General features: G+C 36.2%; 1 protein-coding gene across 2 annotated transcripts in view; it reads right to left on the bottom strand.

The window, feature by feature from the left end:
• Positions 1-3,280: 3,280 nt before the first annotated feature.
• Positions 3,281-25,922, bottom strand: part of AHI1 (Abelson helper integration site 1) — a 91,093-nt gene continuing 68,451 nt past the window's right edge. For both annotated transcript variants that reach the window (XM_010707320.4, XM_010707321.4), the window contains exons 21-25: positions 23,579-23,644; positions 21,158-21,320; positions 19,852-19,952; positions 9,153-9,232; positions 3,281-4,474 (exon numbers count right to left, since the gene is read on the bottom strand). In XM_010707320.4, the coding sequence (XP_010705622.1) occupies positions 4,252-4,474; positions 9,153-9,232; positions 19,852-19,952; positions 21,158-21,320; positions 23,579-23,644 (633 nt within the window). In that variant the 3' untranslated portion in view covers positions 3,281-4,251. The remainder of the gene's footprint in view (positions 4,475-9,152; positions 9,233-19,851; positions 19,953-21,157; positions 21,321-23,578; positions 23,645-25,922) is intronic.

Here is a 25,922-nt window from a genome sequence, read left to right as displayed (position 1 = left end):
TGCCAGAAACTCTGTGAGTGAAGCACATTTCTGTCTAACAATACGTTCGTATGATACATGATGCTCAAACCAGTAGATAAATGTTGCGTGTGACATTCTCATCACTGCTCTGTTTTACAGCGGATAAAGAAGCCAGAGGGCAATAAACTGAAGTAGGGGCACACATGGCAGCAGACAACAGCTAGAAAAGTGCCCTCTAAAGATCTGTGCCAGCAGCAGAATTAGGGAACTGTGTGAGAAAGTGACAGTCACCCCAACAGCACAGGCCAGATGTGTGGAGCTTTCTGGATTCCAGCTCAAAGTTATGGCTGAGTCATGGATTTCTGAGAAGCCACAGGAGAATATCCATCATGGGCTCCAAGATTTCATCCAAGCTCCTGTAAATAGCACAACATTTAAACGTACCAAAAGGTGAAGTGGTTAAATATCTTAATTTCTAAAGTCCGAAAAACACCCAAGCTCTGCTCTAACACTCCTCCCCTCTATCTTCTGTTCCTTCTTCTTAAGTTCCAATTTCTAATTGCCACATTCTTGCAAGTGTCACCCAGCCAGTATTCTTCTTCTTAAGCTGCTTATTTCCCTCTCTCAAACCTCTGCTTGTTTCTATTCCTTACATGCAACAGTTCTTCTCCAAATGCACTTACTTCAAGCAATGTAAATCCTTGAACTGATGCAATATGTTTTTACAAGTGCAGGTGTACATCCACATATTAGTTTGTCCAAAACATTCTGTGTAACCATTGGATAGAACACTTAGGAAAGAAACCTCAGCACAAGCCTGGACACGAATCTTTCCAGCTCTCCTTTACTGTTCAAAAACAGTCCTATCTCCTCCCAAATTCACGACCATTAAATAGGCTGTACTGCACACATACTAATTTCATATGTGCTAGAAAAGGATCATTAGACCCCCCCTAATCACTCTTTGTGTTTACCAAACAAGTGTTTTTGCTTTAGTCTGTTCCCGCCTTAAATGAAGTATTTCCTATTCACCTTAGTAATTAGAGCAGAAGGATGTAGTGAATGAAGTGCCTCATTATCAGGTTTGCATCCACAGACTCTGCAGAATGGCGACCATGCCGGCTATTTTTCATAGCTGTCTGCTTTTGCTTGTAATGGGCCATTGTTAACCCTAAGTGATCCTGACATTCAATTCTCCATCAGACAATTGGGTCCAGCCGGCAGATTTAGTTCACTAGTCAACAGAGACTTTCGGTTGTCATGTTCCTCTGTGTTCTCATTAGCCCTTGTTTGACTGTGATCCATCCCCTATTGCCTTCTGAATTAAGTGATGCTACAAATACACTTATTGTGTTCTCTGCTGTCTGTTCCTCAAACTATTTTAAGGAAAAAACTAAATGCAATCTGATGGCTATTGGGAAACACAGGAAAAAAGTGCCATCCCTTCGTTCCTATTTTGTTAATTTATGCGTTCATTGTTCACAATATCTCCGCCAAATTATAAAAATGTAATAGCAGCTCTATGTTGCAACCACACACACACATAAAATCAAAAAACTCCAGAACAATGAAAGACCTACTGTGCTGTTATCGCCAGGCAGTTATAAATATCTACTATTTACCCTTTTTTAAACAAGGTTTTATCCGTGTTGTGCTAGCAATGAACCAGTATCACCCTGTAAAAACTCCTCCAACAGATGTTTTTAATTCTGGTATTTCATATCAGGGCTTAGTGAGCAACTTTGCAGGGCACTCGTGTTAGAGTACTGATTGTAGTTCTTCAACTTACACAAACAAGAAAAAATTTCAATAGCTATTCTGAACTCGCCGTGAATTCTTTTAAGTACTTGGGGACAACTGTCAGCAAATGCACACAATGTTCATGTTGAAGTGACATAAAAAATATGTAGGTTGCATTAACATTGAAACAACATGCATTACAGAAAGTTTAATTTCAAAACATTTAAAACCACTATCCTCTTCCAAACTGTTCAAAAGTATTACTCTCTTGCAACTTTAGGATACCAACGATAACATCTGAAGAATGAAGAAACTCCTAAAATTGAAAACAAAAAGTAAAAACTGTCCATAATTTGTTGAAAAGTGATCTGTCTGCAAGTTCTAACCTAAATACTGAAGGAACACTTGGAGTTGTTTTTTTTTTTTTTTAATTGCAGATCCTTACTTTTCTTCATTTTCTGTCAGACGAATGCAAAAAGCTCTAAAACAGCAGCAATCTGGTATAAAGCAATAGAAGAGTCCAGCCAAGCACGTGGTAGGGAGGAAAAAATTACAAAAACAAAAGATATTGCAATTACAAGAAAACATTATGAAAAGTTTATTTTCAACTCCACACATTTTCATGCTTGGCTCTTATCTGATTTCTTCTGCTTAATTGTTATTTGGAACCATGCCTTGGAAGACACTACTGCTGCCTCTCCTCTCAATTTGGAAAGCGTGGCAAAGCAGCTCTATTCAGCTTCAGAGCAGTGAACATAATTGGAGCCCTAGTTCGCAAGCATGAAAGGAGGTGCTGTGCCTTTGATTAGAACTACCATCTCTCTGTGGTGTTTATCTGAAGTGTTATTTCTGTCTTCAGCATCCACAATGCCAAATTAATGTTTTATAATGCCTTCCAATGAGCTTCCAGATCTTGGCTACTGCTCAGCTCTTCCTGACGTGGAGCCTGATGTCATGCTCTACCCTTATTTTAAGTGTGACCCAGGATATTTTAGAGAAACCTAAGATGTTGAGATTTTTCTCTATTATAAAATCTTTAAATCCCCTTAAATTCAAATATATTGCAAAAAGCAGCAATGTAAGAAGCTAGGAGCCTTGCCGAAAGCAGTAGTCCCAGGACTAAGATAATTTTATACAACTGACCACTGGAAAAGAGACATTCATAATGTTCCAGTACACATATATGCCCCACTTAGAGGAGAACTTCCTACACACATGCACTAGACATGCAGCTAGAATTGTAAGCAAATTACTATTGCCAATGGGGCTAAAAAGAAAATTTTCTGCTCCTTTTCACTGAAAAGAAACAAGTTTACAGATTTTTCTGGCTATAAGATATGTGCAGGGAAGGTATTACAATGTATAGCAACTAGTGCTCTGCATCTGGGTGCATTTCACACATCAGTGCCCAACACGGTTTTTCTCACTTCTTTTTTTAATGGAATCAAGTGCTCTGTCTACTAAATAAGGGCTTTCTAATTTTATGTTATTTATTGCTTCAGAGGGGGGGAGGAAGAATTTCCTAGCAGAGCAAAAATAAATTGGACATCATCAGCCAGAAAAAAATATCAACACTAACTGATAGAAAGTGTTTCATTTAATATAAAACATAAATTATTTAGAATTGCAGATAATTAGTGAAATCATTAGTGAAAGTGTACAACATAATACTCAAGAAAAAAAAAAACAAAAAACGATTAATGACATACAACTGAAAAAGTAAAGCAAACAACACAGTTTGGAATGAAATATTTCATTCAGACAGAAGAATGCATATTTTGCAAGACTTCTGCCAAAGCAGCCAGGAACTCTGACAAAATTGCAATGCACCTTTACTATGTGCATATAACCTCATTTGAAAATATAAGTGCCTGGAATTTGCAACACTTATTTGTATTGGTAAGCATGGATAGTCCCACTGAAGTCAGAGCAGTTGCATAGTTAGTTGCTAAACCATTTGCTTAAGTGCTGCAAAATGTGGTCCCAGTAAATATTTCCCATCAGGAGAACACAATTTTTAAAAGCTTGTTTTTTCAGGTACAATGTAACATCAGCTTTCCTTTGAAATTTCACCATTCTGAACACTCCTCAATTTTACAACAAAACCATAAAATGCTTATTCAAGAATTTCAGTTGTGGTCAGGCTTGTTCTGTTCTAGATCACACTTACGACTATTCACTGCTTGCAGTACACTGATCTGCAGTCCACAGAAATGTTTGGTCAGCCTGACTTAGAATATTATCACATGGTTAACACTACATTTGTCCATGGGGTTCTTACGAAATATGAAAGTGCATTTTAGATTTTACCAGTACAATGAGGAGCTGAGCATTCAAGTTCTGTTAATTTCAACGAACCCCGAGCAAAATTGTTCTGAACAGGCTTACACCACTGGTAACTCACAACCAGCACCATTTTGTGCATTTGATTAATTTATTTCTTTGTTGTTGTTGTTTATTTCTTGTCAATCCTAGAAATGAAGTTGCAGTTGCAGCATTCAAATGTAAGAGTATATTGCATGTTCCACAATATTTGGAATTAAACAATGACTACGCATCATAGCATTCAGGCTCAAAAGCAGTATTTGTCTTTCCACTTGTGCTTAAGTCTGAGCCTCTCACCACCCTTTTCTTCCTCTTCAATTCCACCCCATGGGCTGTAGGTTCATTTTCAACACCATTAGCTGATGATACAGGAGAATCGAGACCCATTAAGTAGGGCTGATTTTCTATCTCGTTCTTCTGTATCCTTTTCTTCTTTTTCTTTACGCTTCTAGAGAAAAGTGGATATAAAAAGAGTAAAAGAAACAAAGTTAGCTCAAATTTAGAGCTTTTTCCACACACAGCTGATGTGTTAGAGCGATTGTCTGCCTGTTCCCCTTGAGTACAATGCTGAAACAGCTACAAAAACTACTGTTCCACTGCAGAACAAAGACAGAAAAAAACACGAGGACAAAATATGTGACCACTTTACTACAATGCTTTTGAACATGTCACAGCACTGCCTTGAAAAGAATTGATCCTGATCTTAAAAATCAGCAAGTCTTGATTGACAGTCAACAGATGTAACAAAAAATACTGATTACAATCTCCATCATCACAGAACTCATTGCAAGAGCCTTTTTAATTTTTTCCTTTTCTAAGTTTATGCATCAAAATTCTTGCAATTAAAGAAAAAATTGTGGTTTACTCATTGAACATTTTAAGGGAGGTAAAGTGCGAAAGATTAGTTTTCCTATTTTAACTTACCTGAACTATGATACATTCATAGGATTAGTCAGTTAAATGTCTATTTGTACTTGCTAGACTTCATAAAATGACAAAGGTATCAGTCAAATTCATTCATTTTTTCCAGTTAGTTGCCTGAACAAAGGAATAAGACTGGTCTTGCAGATGATGCCAGGGACTGCAGATGTTACACCACTTCTACTATATATTCCTGTTCTTGTAAAGACTTGTAACTTTAACTGTATAATAGTTTAACTGTAATCTATCAAGGGCAGCTACTGTCTTCATCCAAAATTTGTACTGCACATTGCACAAACTAATACTGGTTTGTGTTCAGTTGGATGTTGTTGAAGCATGTAATTAAGCAAAAGAATCAAGACTACAGAATGCAATGGATGTTTCTAATTTCCCCAAAAACTCCACTGCAAGGCCATTACACTTGGTGATATTGTACTAATGTAATATCTCTTATATTTTAAAACACTCATGTATTGGCCTTGCTAATGGAATTATTATTATCTACCTATAAGTTTGATACATATTTTTTAAACTAAACTGCGTGTTCACAAACACATAAATTGCTGCAATTCTAATACTAGAATATCCCAAGGGAAAAGATTCCGGATGTTATGACCCTCTGCATTAGGATTCCTAGGACAAATTGAGAAGTATTGCTGCCTGAGGAAATCACGATTCAAAGTCATAATTAATAGTTAAACATAATTTTCTACCAAATTGAGTGTTCAGCTGGATCTGATGTATAATCATTGTAAAATTATGGAGAGAGCACTACCTTGTGTAGTACAAGAGAACTGTAAAATGAGAATATATCTACTAAGATAAAAGTCTGTGCAGAGAAATGGCATCTAATCACTAATATTTAAATGATGAAGCTATCCTACAGATTTTCAGCATAAAACTAATCTAATTCTGAGAAGTAGTTTTCATCTTTTTACTATTTGAACAATCCCATCAAGTGTGATAATGTAACAAATGTTTGAGATACTCCAATAAAAACCCTATTTCACTTGGTATCTATTATATGGAGCTTTCTGCTTCCTCTAGAGACTGCAGAAGACAGGTTAACTGCTTGGCTAAGATAAAAAAAACAACTGCCACCTTGGAGAAAGTTTGTTTTCATATTGCAAAACTACCTTCCATTTGGAAATTCCGAAAGGTAGGTTACCATTAAGCTCATTCTACAGCAGGTATTGTGCCTATACCATTTTAATAGGAAGAATGGCAAACCTCATCTGAAGGTTCAAATAAAGGTATAGTAAATTGTGTAGGTGCTAAATTTCATTTCTCCATAGAAAAATTGTGTACCTAGTTATCACATCTCAACTGATTCCAGGGATCCATCTTCAACATTTTATTAATGACCTAGACAGAGGGATTGAGTACCCTCGGCAAGTTTGCACACAGCACCAAGCTAAGTGGTAAAGTTGACACAAAAAAAGGAAGGGATCATCCAAGGGACCTGGACAAGCTTGAGAAGTGGGCTCAGATGAACCTAATGAGGTACAAGGCCAAGCACAAGATGTTACACTTGGATTGAGGCAATTCCGGGTGTGTACACAGATTGAGAGAAGAGCTCATTGAGAGCAGCTCTGCTAAGAAGGACTTTGGGGTTCTGGTGGATGGAAAACTGGACATGAACCAGCAGTGTGCACTTTCAGCCTGACAGGCAAGCTGTAAACTGGGTTGCATCAAAAGAAGAGTGGCCAGCAGGGCGAGAGGGAGGTGGCTGTCCTCCTCTATTCTGCCCTTGTGAGGCCCCACCTGTAGTACCATGTTCAGGCCTCTAGGCCCCAGCACAAGATGTGGAGCTCTTGGAGTGGGTTCCAGAGGAGAGCCACGAAGATGATCAAAGGGCTGCAGGACCTCTCCTATGAGCTGGGGTGCTCACTACAGAGAAGAGAAGGCTGCGGGGAGACATTCCAGTACTTACAGGGAGCTCATAAACACTTTGTACACTGTTTGATAGGGATAGGAGAAGGGAGAGTGGTTTTAAACTAAAAGAGGAAAGATTTAAGTTAGATGCTAGAAGGAAATTCTTAACTCAGAGGGTGTTAAGACACCAGAACAGGTGGCTGAGAGAAGTTCCATCCCTGGAAGCGTACAACACCATGCTGGATGGAGCCCAGGGCAGCCTGATTTAGTGGCCATGAAAGCCACTCTATGATTCTATAGTTTAGCTACTACTTAATTCCTATTATATAATCACATGTGTCAGGGATATTAAGTATATTTTTACAGAAAATAGGAAGAGAATGGAAACTTTTACATGGATCAAATATTTAAGTAGAGATTAGACTGGATCTCAAGTCATGTTGAAATAGCTTTTAGATGCTACAGTAGCAAACTTTACCAGTTAAGATCTTAACATTTCCATATATGTCACTTTCTAGGGTACCTCAAGTCACAACAAATGCAGTGAACAAGAAAAACTACAGCTCTGTTCTAATCCCTCTTCATCATGGTTTTAGGTACAAAGAAGTGAGACATTTAATGAAAAATATGCAGTTTCAGAGATGTTTTGATATCTAATGTGTACAGTATAAATAATTTATAAGCAGAAACATGAAATGGTCTTTCAAAGTGGCCTAAGGTGCAAGAAGATCCTTTTCTCTTTCAGCTCTTAAAATAAGGCAAGAACTTATAGTTACTTCTGAAAAAAACCTTGGCATGTTACATTCTAGTTCATGGAAAAACTTGCAAAGTATGTACTTTCAAAGCAGCAAAAACATAACGAAGTCTAGAATCTCTGGTCACAGGGAAGGAAAATACAACACTGTTACTTACTGCACTGTAGTTCTTCCTTTTTATGTTAACTTTCCCCTGATAAAGGATAACATCAAATACTATCTCATTGCATTTGTCACTGCCTCACTAACAATCAGGTATAAATGGCTCAGTACCCCGAGAACTTGCAAATAAGGCTTGCAATACTGCAAAATCAGCCAGCAGTGACATGAAACATGACTTCATCTCCATGATGCTTCAGCTCCTGAAGGTTCAGAAAAGTGTACATTCCAGTGACACAGGCATGCATACGTCTTGCCTCAGCATTTTGAAATGCAACTGAAGAGTTTGGGGGTTCTATGTCTCCAAGATGACATTGCTGTGTGATCTATTCTCAGGTCGACTTAGTTTTCATAAACATGAATATTTAACATTTGACATGACTCAAAATTCATGAATTTCATTAAATCATTGTGATTTCACATTTTAAATCTGTGTTGCCACAGTCTTCAATAGTTGCTTGAGAAAAGGCACTCAATAGAATTGTTTGCTCTAGTTCCATTAATGCAGTTCAGTTTTATCAAATTTCTGATACTGACTTCTGACTGTGTCAACTGTCAGAGTAACTGCACATTTAAGGCATTTCCTTCCTTAAGTCCTATGAGAATAGTTATGGTCAAAATTCAACCCTGAATTCTGTAATTTTACAATGCATTCCTTATCAAAGATGGGTATTAAACTTTCTACTCACAATTTATTTTCAAATCTAGCAACAGGTGGAGAGGTAAAAAAAAAAAATTAGGAATTAAAAGTTAAAATCAGAGATAAATATGCATCTATATACTCTATATGCAAGTATCCTTTGTATGGTGAGTGAAGCAATCTGGAAAATAATCAGTGAAGTAACTTTGCTTAGATGGCAGATATCTGCAATGGCTAACCCAACAAGTACTTTTAGGTGTATTTTTCCAAGTATAAATGCTTGCAATAGCTAAAAACATTGTGGAAGCTCTTGTTCAAAATATTGACATCTTACCTTCTTACAGCTTTCACACAAGAAATGCACAAAATTTTTAGGAAATGCAAGCAATATAATCTAAGTATTAGATTATGTCTTCTCAGAATGTGACCCTTTCCATTTTGTATTAATTTTTAGAAAGTGCAAAAAGAATTTTCCGTTTGTATAAATAAAGCCTAACACACAGGTAAGGAATGTCACAGGACATTAGCTATGATTTAGCTACGATTTAGCTGCCTTTAGCTACGATTACCATATACATAATAGTATACAGTTTTGTGCATATGTAGATACAAACTGTTATTTCCTTCACATTTTAGGCATGAAGCACTCTTTTTAAATGAGTACCCTAGAGCCACTTTCTTGTTTTACTAGCTAAGACAAAATAACCCTGCAGACATTTGTCACTGTTTCCTAGCAGATGTAACACTACAAATTATTTAAAATATTTCTTGCTTACTGTGTTGCAGGTGAGTCTCTATCTGTGTCACGCTCTGAGATGCATTTCAGGTTCCCTGACTTACCGATGACTGGTGACATCTGTAAAATTAAAAAGAAAAAAAAAAAAAAAGCAGGAAGGTAAAAAGAAGAAAGACAACAGGGCCAACACATGTGCATTGAAAACCCACCAGCTTCCTGAATAAGGAGAGAATATACCTCATTTGAAAAAGAATGTCTATCAGCCATAAAATGTTAACTCCTATGTGGTTACAAACAAGGAAACAGTAGCCTGCTTTAAAAAAAAAAAGAAAGCTACTTACAAATAAAAGACAGTTTACAAGTATGTAAAAACAAGAAGTTTAGAATCTGCTTTTAAGTAAGTTTACAATATATACAAGTCCGTAAAGAATTACAGTTATTTCTGCTACTGCATGGATAAAGATAGAATGCTACAAAGTCATCTCATTGTATGTTTTTAACAAGACACCTGCCTTCTCGAAAACAAAACAAATCTCCAGGTAACTTCAGGTTACTAGAAAAGTTTAAGTAAACCCTCTCATTACTAATGTAAGGTAGTTAGTGGCTCTCTATGCTACTCACTTACTTACTGCAAGAATTCTCAAAAGAACATGGTGACTGCTCTTCCTGAGTTTAACATTTTCACAGAAAGATCATTTTCTCTGTCACCTTCTACACAAACTGTTCACAAATATCTGGTAACTACCCATATACTTTCACTTTCATGGAGGACAGAACCCAGTGTTCTCACTCAAAATTTGTTCTCTTGGAATATGGCCTGCACTATGCATCCAGCCAAGGCCTTCAGGTACACTGTAGGTTTAGATCTAATATCACAAATTCAGTGATGAAAAACCATTGATGATGGATGATGGATGCGGACCTGTACTTTAGGTTGACAAGATTGCCACATTCTGTAAGCATCCGTTTGGTACAGCACACACGAGAGAAAACCAGGAGTAACAACCAGGCAGGCCCTGTGAGAGTAGTTCCTATGAAGATCTTGGAAACTGGACAGAAAATTTCTTTCAGAATAGTCGAGCCCGAGGCATAGAAGAGAGGGAGAGATTAGATCTGGTACTTTCCAAAAAGCAGGATCTTTCACGGAGTAAAGAGAAGAATGGTCTTGAAACTAACTTGGCCCGTGCTTACAATCTGAAGCTCAGCTTCAGATTCATAGTCTGCCTAAAGCAAAACTTAGTACATTGTTTCTGAATTTCTCAAATAGCTATGGTGGTAAAAAAATCTGCCCACTCAGTTCTGCCAAGCACAAAAGTACTCATCTGCTTGTAAATAAGAACCTTAATATTCTGGTATCAGCCTGAATGGCCCCAGGAAAGAGTCAGTTAGTGACATGACCATCTCTGAAAGTGCAGCTAAAAATGAGTGAGCATCTTTCAGCAGTTCTGAAGTGCCGGACAACAGTACAACATCTAAAAAGGCAACCATGAAATCAACAGGAATTTTCTGGAAGGAACAAAAGAGGGGGGGGGAAAGAAAAAAAAGATAGCTCTTGACCGTCTAGTCTGCCAACTACTTATTTCATTTTGTGTGACTTCATATGCAAGGAATACCACAGTCACTCCAGATCGAATGGAAACAGAAAACAATGGGTTGCCGCACAGCAATTTTTTTTTTTTAAATCAGTATATTAAAGTAAGCAATTTTCACAAAATCAGCATGTTTTAAAAATTCAATATGTTAAAACAGAATGAAAATACTGTTTTCAAACACTAAACTTATCTATCACAGATTTCAAAGCTCTAAAGAATAAAACTTAGCATTTCCCTGTCAAGTGCTATTGTCCAGATTTTATTCTGATTAAGTGAATCTGGATTAGAATTATCTTCACATGCAAATACTGTACTGGAACCAGAATTTGCCTTTTCCAAGACTCAGTTTCAGGCCTTGAAGAGTTCAATTACTTTCTTAAAATTTAATTAATAGAAAAAAAAAGCCAACCATTTGATGTGAGTAATTGAATGATATTTGAACTTCTTTTTCTTCATCCAGCTCTCTGGTATTATTTTGTAATATGGTATTATTTTACTGATGACTTAAAAGAAACAGGATCAAGACCCCACTGAGTTACTGAATTCATATATGCATGCTGCCCACAACAACTAAGTTCAAACATTAGTCACTATAGTCTGCTGAAACAACACAGTTTTCTGGGTTAGTTTACATAAAAATAAGCATAATGTAGCACTGGGCTGAGAAAAAACCTATTTCACACACAAAATCCTTGTTAATACAGCAATAAACTTCAGACTACGTCAATGATAAAAGTAAACACAAAAGGAAGAAATGCCTCTGATATGAACATACAAGGGACTGCTAAAAAGGAAATGACTCTTAAATAACAAATCCTTCCTACAGCATTGGTAACTTTGAGCTCCTTGCCAAATACAATCACACATTCCCTTTGCCTGCTGTCAGGCAGGCAAATCTTTCCCTGAAAATCCTGTGTGAACAATGTTCAACTTTTTTTTTTTTTTTTTTTTACTATCCTTTGAGTGAATATAACTGAACTTCTATATTTTACTAATAATATTATTACGTATGGATCTTTCCAAATGCCCGTTCCAGTAGCATTTCTTTAAATGTCACTATAGAAGACTGAAATATCTTACATTTTAAAATACTTTTCAGTACCAAAACAGAGAAAATTATCCTTGGTTTACAGTTAGGAGATTAAAGTTTCCACTAAATTAAACAGCCTAACTGAAAGTTCCTATGATCTGTTTAAAAACTACTCGTTACATAGGTAGGCTTTTATATATTCAAGCACAGCACTTCAGCATGGGTACCAAGGAAAGAAAAGCATGCAATTGGACTACCTTGGAATAGCTGTGTTCAGCTGGCACGGTAATTAATGAGAATTCCTAGGGTATGTAGGGACAGACTCCCAGTTCTCCAGAGTACTGTCTGAATATGATAGCTTTCTTTCTTACCTCATTCCTACAAACTTTCAGGCATGTAATGAGGCAGGAACCGCACTGAAACAAGATCTTTTTGAAGCACATCTCAGTGTCACTATTGTCTCTTCTTTCCTATCTCCCTTAGCCCAGTCCTTGACCTATTTTTCCCATCTCAGTGATGTATGCAAGCAGCAGCAGTACTGAAGGAACAAGTGAGGTGGGGGCAGCTGCAAGAAGATGGTGCTACAAGAGGATGAAAACAGTGAAGTGAATGAGGCAAGGGAGTGTAGGGGGACATGCAAGTATGTAGCTAAGGAGGTTGTAGTAATACTTGGATGCTACATGTGCCAGGGGCACATGTAAATTGCAACAGAAGTCTATAGCACAGAGGGACTGATGAGACTGCTTATCTGCTCTTTCTAAACCTCTCGACCTCTTGAAATGCATGGGCAGATTTCACAGGAAACTCTAAACAACTCTCCACTATAGTCAGTGTACTGACAACACTGTACTACTAAGTACAGTTACAGATATGGTGTTAGATATTAAAATAATCCACATTGCAGAATTACTAGGGTTGTGTGGCTCAAAAGAAAACGTGTCAGATAATTAATATTCATATCTTGAATTTCTCTGTTCAAAAGAACAAATAGTGGACACTGTATAACCAATTTTGTACAGTGCCACCAGTGGTGCTCCATTTTATTGCCATATTCTATTTTTCCACCCTTTGAAATATACAGTGCACCAGAAAGGCAGGAGAGTATCAGTTCTTTCTGAAGGTCCTTTTACTATGCTTACTATCATACAGACAGACTACAATAAAATATTCACTTTCCTTTTCTAGAAGATGTGCATGCTTTGCAGTTCATTTGGCCTCAATTCTTGGATGTTCAACACTGTCTCTGTGTTTCCACAAAAGAAGCAATAAAGGAAAAAGAAAAAAAAAAAAAAAAGGCTAAGTACACAATCACTTATTAATTACACAAGTCCTTCTCCCTGTTGTAGAATCCACAGCAGTAAGTCAGGCATTAAATGCTCCCTGTGCTACTCATAGAACAAATCAGATGCATCAGAACACACTTCACAGGAAAACATGAAGAAGAAGGCTTCTAAAGGAAATACCTAGGGCAAGGTCTCATAAGTCTAGGCCCTTGTCAGTGCTTTCCTCTAAGCTAACTAGAGTTGTCTCTATAACCAATGGTCTGGAGAAGTCTCTGGCAGATTAAGAGGCAGATGGACAGAATGAAATGGTGCAGGCAATCTGAAATTATTTCCTTCTCTATTTAGGTGACTGAAGTGATGGAAGTAAACGTGCTTGCTCTATAGCCTTCTCTGTACAAGCTAACACTCCCAGAGAAGCTATTTCTACAGAACCTCATCTAATAAAAGATTTACTGGATCACAGAGGGCGAGAACAAACGTGTCTTTGTCTTTCGACACTAATCTTTAGAATACTAAACTCTCTTAGAATTAACTTTATGTTTTCTATTACACAGTCCGTGGATGACAACATTTATACTAACATACTTTATATCCCCAGAACTATGTTGATGTCTCCTGTCAAAACTGCTCTAGTGAATTAAATTTAGGAGAAATGCTGTGACACCACACCACGCTCCTAATTTTCCTTCCTCCTATATTGCACCTCTCCAAAGATGTCCCCATTAAATGAAAAACTGACAGGAGGCTTTGCTGGTGGAGTTACACAGATTTAAATTGACCTCACTTCTCCTGAATGAAGTATTTGAAATTCCCCCTGCAGGAATGCTAGAGCAACAGGCAGAGGACTTCGCTTCATCTAGTCTTTGAGAATGCAAAATCCTGGGTCTGCTCACAGCTATGGGAGATCAGCAGACTGAAGCTCTACAGTTAAGAACAGGTGTTTTCAGTCTTGAATTCTTGGCCTCTGGGAACTTATCTGTGGTTAAAGCTTTGCATTTAAATTTGCATAAAAATGGTTCAATCCCGTTCAGAAAGAGGCTAGGGGGACACAAGGAAAAACAATGGGGAAGAGAGAATTTAGCTTGCTCCTGAGAGCCATTTTAATAATATAAATGTCCATCAGTAGTATTTTTGATTCTGTTTCAGCTCAGTTTGATTCTTCCTATCTTTAAGCAGACAGCAGTCACTTACAGCAAATGACTATGTATGTGACACCATGGATATCTATTTTTCCCAATAAATAAGCTTGCTTATGAACCAAATAATGATATTTCAATAACTTATAGTATAAACAGAAGCACAAATACCTATGAGATAGATTTCATAGGAAAATCGGGGGTGGTTTTGGACCTGAATAAGAAAGAGCTACCAGCTCTGTATTTTAGAAGTAGGACCAGGCACACTAAATAAAGAGGAATTCAACTTGAACAGAACAAACTCCCTTTTATCGGGAAAACAGAGAATCTAAAAATAAGAAACTATAGCACTAAAAAGATGAAATAGGTGAGATAATGTTTAAGAGAAATAATCTATCACCAGTACATGGTACCATAGTAAATTTAGATTTAGATTTCTTCAGGAAAATCAAAGTAATTACCATTCCAAGATCTTATTTGCAAAGTTATATGTATTTTACAGTGCTGTGGAAGAACACACAGCAACTTTGCAGAATGATTCTACAAAAGTACACTTTCAGCTCAGAAGGTGTCAATGACTTGAGAAGAAGAGATCTGTAATCATATGAAGCAAACATGAAGACCACAGTTACCAGTTTCAGTATTTTAACTCAATTTAATATTCCATTTTTGTGGGTCTGCAACTTCTCTGGACCTTCAAAATAAACACACCCCTATGTTTTGTAAGTATTGAAAGTCTTCAGCTCTATTTACTGTGAAAGTTTTATCATATCGATTTTTTAAATGTGTCCCCCTTCGAAATTCTGTTTTTCCTTATTCTTGCTTGTCCAAACAATCAGTCACTGAAGAGTTTCCCAGTAACTAGAAGAAAGACACAAAGAAGAATATAGAAGCAGAACAAACTATCAAATGACGTTATTTTGATTGAACTACTAGCAAAATCTCTAGCTAGTATTTTTGGAAATACTGTTGAGTAAGCTTTCTATGCTTTTTAATTTTTAAATATAATTAATAAATTTTGAATACATGAAAACATCCAACCACACTGAGTGAGCTTAAGCCCGGAGGAAAAGCCTCAATAGGTTGGCAGGTTACTTCTACAGATGTGGGGCTTAGTCTAATAACCTGCTCTGGGGAAAAAAAAAGAGTGAGAACGTGAATTATTTATGTGAACACAGTGATAATCTCAAACCCTTGTTTAAATATACATGGAGTCAAATTTTGATCATCTCTAGTCAGATTATCCAAACCATGCAATAACAATGCAGTTCTAGGAAGTAAACCATCTCTTTTCATGCATACAAACATTATTTTATACCTTGATTTCACTTTTCCAAGACATATACTAGAAAAAAATATTTTCTTATAGTTTGTATGGATATTTTAAATTACTGATTTGTTTATTTTTCATCACTCCTCCCTATTATTACTATATAACCTTAAACTGAAATACTTAACATTCAGAATCCTTTTGGATTCAGTTTAAAGAATACGTGGTAGGACACCAAGTCATAAAAGGTATTCACCACATTTTTAGACAGTAGAACATATCTGGTCAAAAAATGAAGTATCTCAGACTTGCTGAAGTTTTAAAAAATCATAAATTCTCATTTCTAACTGAAAACTATCTGAACTCCTGCCTTTTCTGCTTTCACCTTAAGGAACCTGAAAACAGTAGATGTACTGGAACAGCCGGATGACAGGTCTGTTTCCATTTCTTGGGATTCTTCAACAGCGTAGTGAGAACTTCACTCCACGAAATTTCTATTGGCAGTTTAAATGTATGTTGTAATTAAAGATGATTATGACTTAATTTTGTGGCTCAGGAGTTAAGTAACTCATAACGCAGGAAAACAAGGTTTGCATAAAATTATTATGTTATGAATGCAAAGCTGATGGTAGCAATAATTTTGAAAGCTCTTTGAACTACAAGAAAATGGTCTGTATTTGCAAGGATTAGTGTTGGATCCTAAGTATTGCATACTCTTCTAATGTTAACGATTGCATTTTATTCACTCATCGTAAATTCTGATGTTAACTAGATACATGTGCTTATAATACCTGCAGTCGGAAAACTAGTTTTAAAAAGACTATCTGGTATTCTTAGTGATTAGAACTAAAGTATTCTTTACTTTTATATGTTCTTTTTATTTCTACAGTCTTAGCAGAACTAAATATTTCAGCATTCCTCAAAAAATACATAAAGAACAAGAGGCACACCAGACCTGGATATAAGTATCTAGGAAAGCATGCTTGTGGCCAAAAAAGAAGCTCAACAAAAAACATTTACTTATATTTTCTAGTGGTAACAACTTAAGCAACCACTTAATAATTCTTTTTTTTTTTTCCCTAGAGAAAATAGGCTTTTTTTTTTTTTTTTTTTTTTTTACTGTTACAAAGCAAAGATTTTTCATATTGATCTTGTAAAAGAAACTGGTGTTTCTTTTCAGCTCTACTCAGCTCTACTACTAAAAAATGAAAAGAATAGGAAGAAAAGTTGCTGTATCACTGCTGCAACACAGGAACTGCCATAACTGATCAGCCCATTCAGTGGTCCTCTTAGCAGTTTTGTCTGAGAAGTATCTGGTATTGCTGAAAGCCAAAGCTCTGTAGAACTTCACTAGGACAAACAGCTCATTGACAGTTCGCTTCTTTTATGCAGCACTCAGCAGCTCTTGTTAAAACCATTACACTTCGAGTCATCTCATGCTTCCCACAGAGAACTGACTCATTTGCAGTAACTTCAACTCACTATCTTTTTGGTGACTTATTCAATGTATACGTCAGTACACTAAATACTTACGTAACTTGGAAAAAAAATCAACTAGATTTGTGTTTTTCAGGCATTTATTGCTTTTGGAATTTTAGTCATTATCTCAGCCTTAGCTTTGATATGAAAAAAATGTATATCTGTGAATGTCTAAGTTTTAATAGCGTCTTGTGCAGCTAGTTCACCAGATCAGCTAAACAAAAAGAAAAATTTCCTTCTACAACACTGTGTTCGTTCCATCATGGCTTAATTCTCCCAGATCTTGTTTAACAAAAGGGAGGAGCAAGGAGGATGCATCCAGTGCACCTCTCTACACAATGTATTATTTTATTTACTCTCTTCCTTATAGTTCATTGTTTAATATTGCTAAATATATCCTCCTATACCATTTTTTCTAGCACTTTTCTCTTTTGTGGCACTGTTCAATGCTACTCAAGATGAAAAGTAACACATCTGCCTGGACTACTACTGCAAGCTTATGCATTATATCATTTGAATATATGTATGTATTGCATGTGCTTTACTAGAAAATTCAAACTAATGATTAAATTTAAATCTTTCAATTTAATTTGAAGTGCCAGCAGAACAGAGTAAAGAAAATCTCAGTGAAAAATTACTAAAATTAAGTGCTACTGGAAGTGTTACTAGTAATACAAAACCACTGTTAGAACAGTATATCAGCCACAGACATTTGACAAAATCTAAGACTAATCAAACATTATTTCTCATAAAGTTGAACAATAAATACCGGTTGTATTAGTTAGTACTGGTTAGTATTGGTTAGTAACTGATTAACATTAGTTAGTATGCTTAACAGTTATTTTGAGCTAGTAAGCAAACTAGATTTCTATTAAACTGAAACAGAAAAAAATTAAGATAAAGATTATTAAGTCTTTAATGACAGTATATAGGTCAGCTCTTCTCCATTTTTTTCTAATCTGTTATGTGTGAAACAGAGTATAGCAACATATTCCCTGTGATACCTTTGCAGATAACAGTGAAATGAAATCTTCATGTTTTCCAGTAATGTAGTTACTTTTATTATATTTGTTCCATATTTAGAAGAGATCACATATCTGGAAGTAAATCACCCCTGCCTTTATGGGACAGTGGTTTGGCTTTGAGTTTTTCAGCTACCAAGTGGTAACAGATACTTCAGATTAATTATTACTACTTGGTATAGTGATTAATTCCATTTTTAAATATAGTTAGAAACATAACACTCAGTAATTCAATTTACAGCAGCTGGCTTCAACAAGACAGTTGGCTTCAATAAGACTGCCAAGTGAGTAATCTGCACTAAATAATTTATTGAGTGCTACCTCCCTATTCACATACATAAAAACAAAATTTGCACAGAATAGGTTAATAAAAGTGGTTCTGAGTGTTTTAACCTTCAACATTACAACATACATCATGTAGCAAAGATAAATCATCTGATAAAAGAAAAAAAGTAACCAAGACACTCTGCATACGTTAAGTCCTGCACATAAGATGAAATATACTCAATTTTTGAGAAGTACATGGGGAAGTCAAGCCACCTTTGAGGCATCTGAACAGAAGTCCTTTTAAAATCAGAGATATTGATAACATTTGACTAAATGAATAGCTGCAAAAAGAATACTTAGAAGAACTACTAACATATTGGAATAAAATATAATTCTTAGATTCTAACAGTTATTCATTCCTATCACTTCTTTGCTTACAAACTATCCTTTGGTGTAAGACAATAATAATCCCTACTTTGCAGAAGGGGTAAATAAACTACACAAAGTTTCTGATCACAGTCTTGAGACACGAGAATCCTTTGGCAAGCTTTGCACATAGCAGTAACTCTAAACATAAAAAAAACAACCAACATCCCACTTTTTTTTTTCCCTTTACATACATTTTCTCTAACTTCTGGCTGCTGTTTTGACTGCATTCTGACTTTTAACTAAAATAACAAAAATAGGAATATTTCTGCGTGCAAAAAAGTATGTAGTATATAAAAAAATGCTATATGCAACTGCAACTCAAAAGCTGTTTACTATGAGAGTGATGTTAGATCTGCTTGTGACAAAATAAATATTCCTATTTAATTACTCAGAACATCCTTTAGGGATAAAAATAATTAACCAAAGAGACAACCACTGGAAGTACTAAGTAGTATCTTACATATTATAGCAGAAAACAATTACACCTGGAATTGAGAAAAAGGGGTGGAGTCATAAAAAAAGCCTTATACTGTTCTGTTTAAGGTTTCTCGGTATTTATTTCCTTTGTTCATTCAAACAAGTGTATCCTCCTGAGTAACGTACAGGATGGGAGAAGTCATTCACATCAGAGGACCATCAGCAGCTTTTAAACAGAAACATCCACTCACAAGTAAGTAGGTTTGCATGAAGGATATTGCATGGTCTGGTAATGAGGCTTTATGATGACATTACCCATCTTAACTAGGAAAGTACTAAATAGATAAACTCTTGAGAGAAAATATTACAGCATTTTTTCTTTTCTACCTGATAGATATGGAAATCTCAGAGCAAAAAGTTTGAAGAATCTGTGAGCAGTGCATATTACAGGAAGGACAAGCAAATGACAGAAAATATGTCAGGTTTTGACAAATCCATGTTGTTCCTTCAACAGTTACTTCTGCTGGGTAGCTATGAGATACTTCTGTCAGCCTTGGAGACAAAGGTGGTTTAGGTGCTCATTATAATGATGCAAGAGTCAGGTAGAGTATTTAATTGCCACATGACAAAACAGATCCACACAAGAAATGAATGTTAGATATCTGCTGAAAAAAAAAATAAATCTATCTGCTGAATGAAGTCTACATGTCACAATTTTTGTAAAAAGGAAGGAAAATAAACACAGTCCACCTGGCATACAAACGACATACTCCATCACTACTGCAGAAAAAATCCTTTCTTCTCAAATTAATACCTTATGGGATGTCAGGGAACTTTCCTCTATTTCTTCAGGTCCTTTGGGTAGAAGAGGAGCACAGTCTGATACTAGTCCTGAAGGCTGTTCTGCGTACTCTTCTGAAAACAAAAATCATAATTCACCACTGTGAGCACTATGAAACAATAAAAGAAATATCTACTTTATATGAACAACTGTGACGTTACTGTCTAGCCAATAATTGCATGTGAACTAAAACTGGTCAAAAAACTTTGAAGCTAAACTTTGTAAGGTAACTGGTCAAAATTTGCCCATTCATTTTGTTTATATTAGTACGTTTAGATTTGATTGATAGGTCTCTGGCTTATTTTGCGAGAAAGAGAGGAAGGAGAAAATGCACAGGATGTGTGAGGGGAGGACAAAGGAGAAGGATGGCGGTTCAGCTAATTTTAAGTAGCATCATCTAGTTAGCAGAGTAGTATGTCCAAGTTTTTAAAGGAAGAGGCATAGATAATAGAGTTCACTTGGAAGACAGAGGAAGGAACTAGAAAATGGAGGAGAAGATCTTGAGAAACGTTGGGTTAAAAGATTTCTAAATACCAGTATAACTGATAGCTTGATAGTTTAGGAAAGCAAATGTATTTCCTGTAACATGTAATCACACGCTACATTCATAAATTGAATACTAATAACTGACAGGACACTGAACACCTTCGTATCAGTTGACTCATTAGGATGACTCCTATATTATTTGTTCAGTTTTATTCAGTTTTAGCTACATTAGTTTAATCCTAACCACTTTAATTACAAGAGCCTGGTAGCAAGTTCAGTGCTCAGATGCGAGATTTAACCATGATTGTTCTTTTAAAACTTCATAATGGAATTCATCTATTTGGAAACAGCATTCTCCATAAGAGCTGGGGGGTGGAGGAAACAAGAGTTTTTACAAGATGCAATCGGTTAGATCTAACAGATATTGCCTAAAAAAGCCTAAGATGCCAGTGAAATGCTAAAATATGTTCTAAAATGTTGCCAAGATAAGGCATGAATCAGGTGGTTATATGTAAAAAGGGACAAGGAATCAATCCATTTACTGATAATCAAGCCAGTACAATATAAGCAGGAATGTTTAATCAAGCATCAATATATTCTAAAGTCAGGTATGTCAACTTGCTACATGGTTAGCTAACTTTATATGATTTCTGCATCATAGTAAATCATCGTTATGCCACCTGTGTGCTACATAAATTCATATTTTCAAAATAATAAGCAGTACAGCATGGTAAAATCTTGTACCATCAGTTAAACCCACATCAGTATACCAGGAAGACAGCAGTAAACTTACTTTCACCAGCCACATAATTAGCTGGAAAATAGCCTTGCTGTCCATTTGCTAGGCTGCCAAACCACCAGTTATCATTATCTTTGTATAACACTTGGATAATGTCACTGCGATGGATGGTTAGCTCATCTGATCGATGCGCTGTGTAGTCATAAAGAGCCACTACCTAAAAGAGAGATAAGAGCACCACAGCTTTATCACAACCATGCCACAGAGAAAAAAGCACAACATTCACTTCCTCTTGCAGAAAAGCAGCTGAAACCAAAGCTGCACTTTGGTAAAAGCTGAGGCTGTCTCAAGTTTTGCTAATGGGATCAGGGGTGGTGGGAAAGCAGCAGGAGAGGCAAGATAAAGGACTGTGGGATTTTAGAAATGGTTAAGAACATTCAATTCACTAAGATTAGCTTCAAAACAGCAGCTGTTAGTTTTATAAGCAATTTACTTGTGAAGCAAAAGAAAAAAAACACTTCATACATTCGCTTTCTCAGAATTGTTAAACCACCTTCAGATCCCACTCAGAGTGCGCACGAAGCATATGTGTTCAAATAAATACTTCAGCAGTGCTACAGTTTTACCAGAAGGAAAAGTTCAGTGGAAAAATGTTATTGCGAAGTTTTGCTTTGATCACCTCACATTTTTCTTGTTTCTTTAGAAATATGCATTTGCATAAAGTATTGTATAACTATCTGCAAAAACATTGGTGCATATTCCACCTCACATAACAAAGCCATTTGACAGTGAAAGACAGGACATGATACTTTTCAGGATGAAAGCGCAAACGGTGGTCAGCACCATGCACACTACATAGAATACATTGCCAGAAGCTTGCTTTCTACTCTGAATGTGAAAATATAAAATATAATTTCTTATTTATTTCCCAGGCTCTATGAACAAAAATCTGTTCTGACAAATTCAGAGCCAGAAATGTCTGAAAAGAGGTGAACTGAAAGAAGAGGGGAATTGCTCACTTCTCTCATTGTAAGTGAAGATCATAAACACGACTTCTTTATACAAAGGGCACTATTCCCCTATATAGAATCCTCACCTTTATGAAACCATAAATAAAAAGATAAGGAAGAGGGATTGTTAGGGAGTGACAGAAGGGTATAGGGTATTAAAGACAGTAAAGTTACTGTGCAAATAGATATTTGCACAACTTTTTTTTTTTAATTACCTATGCATGCATTTAAATCTGAAGAGTGCTGAACTGCGGTGTTTTTCATATTTGTTACTTCTATTTTCAGTATGATCACCTATGAGTTATGTGTGTAAAAATATAGCCAATGTCATTTATATTTTCATACTTGCACTTCACTGATGAATCACTTATGAATGGGAAAATATGAAAATGCTTTTACCACTGAAAATTGTATGTGGTAATTTGTGAGCTGGTTGGCGACAAAGAAGTAATATCACCACAGCTGTAAGTATACAAGAGATTTATCTAAATGTGCATTCAGTAAGCATGAACTTGAATCTAAGTACTTAAAAAAGGACCATCTTCTGTCATAATTCTCCTCCTACCATTAAGAAAGATACTGCAGCAATTACAAGTGATGTTGACTAGAGAAATATGAATGATAAAACAGAATAGAACCATATTAAAATACACTACAGAGCTCCATACAGAATCAGAAGCAGAACTGGAAGCTTACATGATCATGCCCAGTAAGGGGTGCTCTAACAATGCCCACTTCAGCTCAATGGTTAATGGTTTCCTTAGTAAAAGTACTATGAAAATCATGAGGTCACTTAAGGTAAAAGGAATTTTACACTAGCCATTTGGCAGAATGAAAGGCAGAGTAATGATTATTTCTTTTTGCAGTGCCTTTTGTAAGATAGCATTAGTGTAAATGTTTTGTTGTTTGGAAAAAAATTACAAAAATTAATTAACATGGAAATACTGCCAGCAAACAGTTCAAACTAACCAAGCAAGTCCCACTTATTTCTGTCTCTCAGAAATAAGAAATTAAAATACCAATGTGTCCTGTAGTACAACTGGTTTAACAAGCCTGACAGTTAAACGAGATGTGGAAATTGCCATAATATTCCCTAGAGATAAAGAAACCAGAAAATAAGCATGAGAGGAAATGTATCTCAGGAGCAAAGAAGAATGTAAAAGATTCATAATCATGCCCAAAGGAATGGAATTTCTCTTGATGTGACATTCAGATATGTGTTAAATGTTATCTCAGTACAAATTCAAGCAAAAAAAAAAAAAAATCTATATCCATCAACATTTCAAAAAATCATTTTTGAGAAATGATGTAAAACCACCAGTAAGATGGTTATGAACACATTGACAAGGAAAATCTAGGGTGGCAAAAAAATCCTAAATTCATGCTAAAAAAACACAACGCTTTCAAAGACACGGATCCAGTGTGACAGGTAAAGAGATACTGCAAAAAATTACATAACACTTACTGTCTCTTGGTTGAGCAGACAACTGCTTCCTCCTCTTTCCCCCAGTGCAGTTAGACGGTCATCACTCTAGAAGATTAAATATTGTAACACAGTATTAAAGGTTATTGATAAACTACAATTTTACACTTCTTCCATATGTCATGCCTATTCTAAAAAAAATCTGCAATAAAAATGTTTTTTTTTTTTTTAAAGAAAAAGCAGAAGTGATGTTGAGCAATCCAGAGTAATGCTGGCTATGCAGATACTTATAGAACTTAAAAAGCTTTTACAAATGTGTACGCTGCACTAAAGACAACATGTGGGAGGACAGGGGATTGATGATTATACAGTCTAAGCTTGTCTGCACTGCAAATATTACAGTAGATGTTTAAGAAATCGTTGCAGTGAACTTTACCTCTGAACTGATATGCAGAAGATTTCACTTTCACATAAGGAAGAATTTCAGGCTGGTTTTAATAACCAATACTAACTAGAACATTCAGTTCTAATAGCTCCATCTTTGCCACTTAACTTTTCAGACTTCCAGTAAAGCCGCAGGAATACCACTGTATATATATAAGGCAATCATTAGGATGTGCCAGTACTTACAAAACTTGATTTCTATTAAAAAAAAAAACAACAGCCCTTAATTTGCAACAAAATATAAAATAGAAATACAGTGAAAACTAGCAGGGAAAAAAAAAAAAAGAACAGTGGAAGAGACGGAAGTTTTTTGCCTAACTTTTTCCAATGGCCTGTTTTCACAAAGGGGAAACCAGTTTCCCCTAGATTTTGCATGCATCAAAGGATACTAACTACAGTGTGGAACAGAAGTATTACATAGTAATAAAAATATTTTAGAAGAGAAGAATCAAATGCAAATAATGTGAAGTAAACAACATTTCCACCCATAACAGATTGTTCCACATTGCAAACAACATTGAAATTTGAGAATTTCTACCCAACTTCTTTTATTTTCTATTTCTTATTTGGTTGATCCATGCAACATCATTATTGCAATCTTCAGCAGCGTAAATGGCATTCTCCGTGACAGAGATTCTTGCCCTTATACATTGCTTTCTTAACTTTGCTAAGCTTATCATATTGGGGAAATAAATTCCTCATGCTCTTGCAAACCAAGGTTCCATCTCATCTCCAGGCATCATCGCCGTAGTTACATACACACACAATGCATACTAATGAATGCAATACAGAAATGAACAGTTGCACTCAGTTCTTAAAATTTACCAAAACAACTAAGCCTACACTCACAGTTCTGAATAATTATGTGTATACACAAAAGAGAATTAAAAAAAAAAACAACTGCCTGATTTGATAAGCAAATTTTGAGCAAAGAACAGTGGAAGCACAGTTCAGAGTATGAGGCATGATCAATGGTCTACAGGTAGCTAGCAGTCCCTTACAGGATCCAGCTATTTCTCATTTTTCACTGTCAAGGTTAAGAGAACTGTGTAGGCAATGTGCTTAGCCTGTGGGATGGGAGTGCCTCCTGTTGCTCAAAAATGATTCATCAGAATTATTAGCAGTGTTATTTAGGTATCTAGTTCAGGTACTCACATTGCCCCATTGTTGTATCTCAATCTGTCTCTCTCTTTTTAATAAAGTATTTATGCGCTCTCAAACACTCAGTGTAAGAAGACCTTGAAGAGAGCGAGTAGTTTGGAAATAACAATCTGAAATCCATGAGTCATCCCGAGACTACGCTGAATGTTCTCAGACACCGCGTTAAACTTCTAAGGCAACAACAATCCAGAGAGTTTCTCTTAAAGAGGCCCAGGGAGCAGGGCCCAGCTGCCCCTAACCGCACTGGCAGTCCTGGTGGCAGCTGGCTGCTGCACCAGCCGGGAAATTGCCGTAGCTGCTTACCACAGGCATGCCGACCCTGCACAGTACCAAAGCTGGCTCTGCAGTGCCATGATGTTCATCAAATACCTGGTGCAAACAACTGCCTGTTCAGTTTAAGAATGTTATTTTTTTAGTGCTATGTCACAAGATTAAGCTACATTTTCAGGATTGCAGTAAAGCAACACGTATACTGAAGTGTGTGAATACACTGCTCTTAGTATTACTGTCTTCTTTTTTAATGCAAGATGGAAGCTAATTAATCCTTTTCTTCCATCCAAACAGATGTGAGGCCTAAAGATAAGTTCTTAGGAGCTGTTCGCAAAGTGAGTAGACCATTTGCGAGGAAAAAAAAGCCTGCTATGTCACACTGATTTGGCTTAAACAAAACTGCAAGGAGCTTTCAGCAAAAGGAACATCCTCAGACAAAGACAAATGGATCCAGCTCCAGACCATGGAACAAAATAATTGGTTATCCACAATAGGCCCACATGGATAACTT

This window comes from Meleagris gallopavo, chromosome 2 (assembly GCF_905368555.1).
Source record: "Meleagris gallopavo chromosome 2, MGAL_WU_HG_1.1, whole genome shotgun sequence".
NCBI lineage: Eukaryota > Metazoa > Chordata > Aves > Galliformes > Phasianidae > Meleagris > Meleagris gallopavo.
The sequence above is the reverse complement of the archived record's forward strand: the minus strand, read 5'-3'. Positions and strand labels throughout refer to the sequence as shown.